This window comes from Abrus precatorius, unplaced genomic scaffold, assembly GCF_003935025.1.
Source record: "Abrus precatorius isolate BTA unplaced genomic scaffold, Abrus_2018 Scaffold3, whole genome shotgun sequence".
Classification (NCBI taxonomy): Eukaryota; Viridiplantae; Streptophyta; class Magnoliopsida; order Fabales; family Fabaceae; genus Abrus; species Abrus precatorius.
Genome location: NW_020874373.1, coordinates 8,780,682 through 8,786,681, shown reverse-complemented (window position 1 = coordinate 8,786,681; position 6,000 = coordinate 8,780,682). Strand labels below are relative to the sequence as shown.

The 6,000-nt window shown below is 33.5% G+C and overlaps 2 protein-coding genes across 3 annotated transcripts; one reads left to right on the top strand and one right to left on the bottom strand.

The window, feature by feature from the left end:
- The first annotated feature begins 916 nt into the window (after nt 1-916).
- LOC113863302 lies at nt 917-3,630 on the top strand. Of its 2 annotated transcripts, XM_027496836.1 has the most exons (3): nt 917-1,275; nt 1,460-1,601; nt 2,379-2,651. In XM_027496836.1, the coding sequence occupies exons 1-3, from the start codon at nt 992-994 to the stop codon at nt 2,457-2,459; spliced, it is 507 nt and encodes a 168-aa protein (XP_027352637.1). In that variant the 5' UTR covers nt 917-991; the 3' UTR covers nt 2,460-2,651. The 2 variants fall into 2 exon arrangements, with proteins under 2 accessions (XP_027352637.1, XP_027352636.1); XM_027496835.1 differs by having other exon boundaries at nt 1,460-3,630.
- Nucleotides 3,631-4,454: 824 nt separating this feature from the next.
- On the bottom strand, nt 4,455-5,360 carry LOC113863645. Its single transcript, XM_027497291.1, has one exon. It carries the CDS (start codon nt 5,358-5,360, stop codon nt 4,455-4,457), a length of 906 nt encoding a protein of 301 aa, XP_027353092.1.
- Between the last annotated feature and the right edge of the window lie 640 nt (nt 5,361-6,000).

Genomic DNA, 6,000 nt, shown 5'->3' with positions numbered 1-6,000 from the left:
TGTAATTTGGATGTCAGTTTAAAGTTTTGATATTTTTAAAAATTGAAATTAATTTTGTAGTTCAAATTCTGTTTTTTACTTCAAATTTTAATTTTTAATATTAAATCTTAAATTCAATTTTGGTGTGATGGAACTATGGCTTATGCCTGTGAATATACGTGTATATATATAATTATTTAAAGAATATAATTTTTTAATTAATAAATTATATATTTATTATTATTATTATTATTATTATTATTATTATTATTATTATTATTGTGTTTGCATTCACTAGTGAATGTAATAATTATTACTAATGCTAGCAATGATCATTGATTAATGGTGGTGATAGGTGGTGATTATAATAGTAGCAAGGATAACAACAACAGAAAAAAAATAGGAAGTTGAATGACTAAAAACTAGAAATTGACATAAAAATATTTAAGTGTTAAAAATAAATAAGATTATATTTTAATTGAACATATTTTATTTTAAAATTTAAAATCTGTAACACTTTAAGCATATTTATTATATGCGTTTTTATTTTTTTATTTTTAAAATATTCTCACTTGGTAAATGACTTTATTTATCAGGTTATTGCATGTAAATAATTTTTTTAAATGTTTTGATTATATTAATTTGTGTAATTAATTTTTTTTAAATGTATCATCTTAAATGATAGATAATGAGTAGAGAATTTTTTTTATATGTATAAAATTTAAAATTAAATTAATAAATTTATAGGGTTTAAAATTAAAATTTAATAATTTTATAGGAACTTAAAAATATATTTATTTTTTATTTTTTATTTATATGGAGTTTTGCGTATATTTGTTGTATCAGTACTAGTTTTGTTCTCCGAACAAAAGTGTCTGATATTTTTGTTATATGAATATAACATGCAATAAGAAAAAGAAAGGTGACTGGAATAATTTGGATTTTGGTGTTATCTTTAGAGGACACTGTGTTAACAGATAAGTAACTTGGTAGCCACTAGTGGCCGTTGAAAATGAGGGCAGTACCTGTGTTGGTGTTGCCGCTTTCTCTTCCTTGTCGACCTCTTACTCCTACTTTAGCCCATAATAACATTAATATCTCCGATCCCATTTTGCATCGCCGTTTGTTTTCTTCCTCAACAAGATTCCCCAACAAAACCATAGTCTTTGGTGTGAATCCCAGCGACTCCAAAGACCCTTTGTTCTTCGACGAAAATGGTGTGGTCAATGATATGGAGGGTTACCTCAACCACCTCTCCCTCGAGTACGACTCTGTCTGGGACACTAAACCTTCTTGGTCAGCTTTCCCATTCCCATTTCTCATTCTTCGAAAATTCCCTATTTTTTCTAGTATTATCCATACAACGAAATTCTCAATCCCAGAAAATTAGAAACAAAATTCTGGGCTTAATGCACCCAGAATTATTGTACTTGTGTCTAAATATTGGAGATTTGATAACAATATCTCATCTTTTGTTTAGGTGTCAACCCTGGACAATAACACTGACGGGGGTATCAATTATTGCCCTTAGCTGGTTAATTTTGCACTCAGTCATAGTCACTTCACTCATATCCTTACTAATTTGTGCATGGTGGTACATCTTCCTGTATTCTTATCCGAAGGTTCGCCATCATCTACTATTTGTGTTACATAATTTACTTTATTTTACTAAAGCATATTCTGCTTTAGAGTACATAAATAATGCATAATAAGAGATCTATGCGCTGCGTGGCTAAGAAATACGGTCTTAGTGTAATAGTTTGGAATAGGGATATCAGTTAGTGTGTTTCTGAATGTGTGAGCTTATAAACATCCAATAGGTTTTTGAGATTATCCTCATACCGTTTATTGGGAATAAACTCTCAAATAATCCATGAAATTTATCGGTGAGACATTTTATTCCTTGAGATTTTAAAAACTTATTGCTAGTCTTGACTTTATTGAACATCATTTACTTTAGTTTTATTTTGTGCAAAATAAGAGTGAAAAACAAAGTAAAAAAGAACCAAAATGAATTACTATTTTGCATAGTCAAGTATCAATCAAGAGTTTTTAAAACCGCAGATACTGAAGTGTTCGACTCATACAATTTCAAGAACTATTTTGGGAATTCAGTTCTCTTTTGATGATGGAAGATGTGTATTTAAAATTTCATACATACCAGCCAGATTTTAGTGACAGGTGTCAAGCATCAATTTTGGTTTAGAGATTTATTCAGGTCTTCTTACCTTTGAAATGCAGTAATACGCGTGTGTGTGTATTTGAGAAAGTTAATTGGAAGGGCTCTGGGAGTGGGTTGTACTGTACCTACATTCAATTAAAACACAGCAGAAAATAGGAAAATAAGCAAATTAATTGTTCTTGAAGGTAAATATACAATATTTCTTGTTTATTGGCAGGCATATTCAGAGATGATTGCTGAGCGCAGAGAAAGAGTTACAAACGGCGTTGAAGACACATTTGGTCGTAAGAAGCAGTGATTTGTATTATTCTTATTCCTCAGTTGTGCCCCATCTTTTACCTCCTATTGTCTCACTTTCTGCCTCTGCGTGTATTTTAATATTCAATTACAGAATAGTAACTCTCAAGGCCTTCATCCGTGTTACTGTCAATTTGCTTGGGGGTGACATACAAGTCTTGAAAACTAACTTTATAAATATTTGACCTTATCTTCACACACTGGGCGATTGGTTGGATTAACTTATGCTTTGATTTGATTGGATTAACTTTGAGAATTTTTCCTTGGATGTGTGAAAATAATTTTCTATAAGAACTATGAAGCACCTATCTATCACGTAAGCATACTTGAGAAAGAGGTTAAAAGTGGATTTTCACCGAATAAAGTTTCTGTTTTTTTCGGAAATGTTCTCCACGGAATAAAAAGTTAATAAAGTTTCAGCATTCTTGTGTGTGTGAGAGAGAGAATTTTAGCTTCAAACTTTCTCGTGTGGAAAACAGAATTTTGTTGTTACTTAGTCCTTGATGATTTTTAATTTGAGTTTTTTAATTTGATTTGTTAATGTTTGCTGTAATGTCCCTGTGTAAGAAGTCTGATAGCCTTAATATTTATCAATTAGTCCCGCACAAAGAGTTAAACATGTAACCAAACTATTAGCCACATAGTAATACATTTGTAAACCGTTTTTAGAAAAGGCCTTTATCACACATATTATGGAATAAAAATTACAAATTTCTATGATAAGGAACATGCCTCGATGGTCTTCAACCAATGCTACCGGCACATGTTCTCTTGCTTGCGCGGATCAAAGTGGATTAGACAAAACAACCCAAAGTGAATCTTGGGAGGTGGGTGAAGTCTACAGGAGAATGTTTCAATTTAAGGATGAAAGAGGCGTTGCACAATAGGCTGGTTTTGTGCTGGCAATACTCCTTCAATGCTGGAGCATAAGCCCATAAAATGTATGGGATGGTTTTGCAAAAGACTATAAATACCCATATTCTTTAAAATGCAGAGTCCACCATCATGACCGTTCAATATCATGCCATCAATGAAGTGGACAAAAAAATTTCGGAGCACTTTCATACTGCAGTACTAGGGGAAATACTGGAAAATTAGTATTACATCCAAAGATGAAACTTAGGAAAACCATTAAAAAATTTATGTTATCCCTTTTTAATAAATCAATTGGCGATTTTTCAAAAAAAAAAAAAAAAAAAAAACGAGTAAGCATTTCTTCTCAAAGGCTAATAGCTTGGTCGTTTAAATCACTCAAGATTAGAATAATGCTAAGTGCGAATAGCTCTTTCAAGACATTTATCCTTTCCTTAAATAAAAAGGACATTTACCCTAAATATATAACCATTAGAGTTTGGAGGGGACTAAATCAATGTTGTCCATTCAATCTTCCTCGTATGAATAGAAAGAGGTTGTTCCAAATCGTTGAAAAAAGGTTGATGGAAAGTTGAGAATTTCCTTCAGATTCTGAAAGTGAAACTGTCAGCAATAATTTAGACTTGTTCAAACGGTCAAGCCTTGTGCCAATATTATTTTTGGGTGATTATTGAAAATGGAAATAGAACACAAACATTTGAAACTTGTGATTTAATGTCAAAACAAAACTGAAAAATCCATCAAACTTGCAATGCCGTCTTGTTTTATTCGCTATGAAACAAAGACTCTCTCGACAGTGATACGTACAACTCAATATTTGGTTCCACACCCAGTTCGTAGTAAACCACATACTTAATAACTAATTTCTGTAAGGATCAGATTCTGAAATTTTGTAACTTCAAGAAGATATTACAAAAGTTTTAATGGAAGGCATATGAAGGATATATATATATATATGCAATTGAGTTAAAGAGAGAAGAAATAAAATAACAGAATAATATCAGGACAGAAAAAGACGAGTTTATCAGTTTCATATAATCTGATCACATGATTGTTGAGAACTGTGTGGCAGGCAATATCAGTATAGCAGCACTCAAGATTAAAGATTTAACTCCTCTTTTGACTACTCATTTTTCCAAGCATACAAAATGAGAGAGAATCCAAGACCTTGCAACTGGGAATCTGTGAACTGCTGAGAATAAGCCCATGTAAGAACAGAAGGATCTGAAACAGATTGGCATGCCCACAGCTTCTCAGTTGAAATGCAGGTTTGGAACATAAAAACTGCATTTCCCATAGCATTTCCAAAGAGCCAATTATGTACGTCCCAGAATACTTCCACCGGCAGCCCATCCACCAAAATGGTGTGATTGCCCCGGAACTTCCACTTGAGTTGCTTCACCTGCATTACTGTCTTGCTATCAATTCTAATCACTAGACACAGATCATTGAGCCCAAGTGTGTCACACTCAATTCTAACATCATGCACTTGCCCCTTGTCACAAAATTGAGCCTTTGCACCGTAAAACTTCTTACCAAAAATGTGTTCTCTCTTTGCAATAAAAATGGCATCAGAGTGAGCATAAGCATAGTCACTAGCAATTTTCTTGCATGCCTCCTTTTTCAGATCCCCTAGGAGCAATACCATCTCTTGGTTGAACACAACAGCTAAATAAAACCCCTCCAATGGTTCTGGCCCCGAACCAAATTTAGCACAACTCAAGTCCCAAAGTATATCAATTTTATTAGATTCAACCTCCAAATTCTTAGACCCTTTTCTTCTTGAGAACAACCATGGCTTTATATCAACTTTGCAGAGGCAATGGTTGCCCAATTCATCAATTCCCACACTTAAGCCTTGACCCATCAGACTTTTGGTCCACGAGACCGTGATCAAGCATGAACGAGCTCTTAACTTACAATGATACACACAAGTAACCGCATTTTGTGCTCCTCTTGTGGCACTTGAAGAGGAGGAATCCACAACCTGAACACCATTCTCTCCAAAACAAGAAGGAAACTCCTTCATGGTAGCACCACCACCAGCAGCAAATTATCTGAACTTGCTTACGAAATTCTGGTCTTCAATAGTTCATGCGCTGAAAAAAAGTGTCTGGGATCATGTAAAAAGAAAGGACTTCTGCCTCAGCTGATTGATTGCAGGTGAACACCACAAGGAACCCTGACTAAAATTCTTCAAGATCAGCTCCAAAACTCTTCATTTCTCATCTGGGTCTATGTTTCTTCAGAATGGGATACCAGAAGAGGAAAGAGAGAGATAACGACTGAGGTTTGCTTTACCTGTTAATTCTGTGCTGAGACAACTAAAGTAAAAACCGAAATGTCTGGTTTGAAAATTGCAGGGAACATAAAGGAAGCATAAGTAAAAGGGAAGTTGCTTTTAGCACATGGGGCAGCGAAGAAATGGATAAAGTCTGAATAGAATAGAGAGAGTTGGTCTAAGCATGAAGCGTGGCAATTGGGTATGTATTTGCTGCTGAGAGTGGTTTTTCTTTTATACACCTCCTTGCTCTTTCTCACTCTCGTTTAAATAAATAATTATGTTAGGCAATTTTTGAAAATTATAATGATGTCCCTGATAAAAAATATTTGGAAGATTGTTGAAAATAATTGCTAAAATATGATTAAAATCATTAGAAATAAACGTA

What these genes read in the sequence shown, in the direction of transcription:
- LOC113863302 (XM_027496835.1), top strand. Translation starts at nt 992, where the DNA reads ATGAGGGCAGTACCTGTGTTGGTGTTGCCGCTTTCTCTTCCTTGTCGA. An exon ending in TGGGACACTAAACCTTCTTG is followed by an intron (nt 1,276 to 1,459) that starts GTCAGCTTTCCC and finishes TCTTTTGTTTAG; the next exon opens with GTGTCAACCCTGGACAATAA.
- LOC113863645 (XM_027497291.1), bottom strand. Translation starts at nt 5,360, where the DNA reads ATGAAGGAGTTTCCTTCTTGTTTTGGAGAGAATGGTGTTCAGGTTGTG.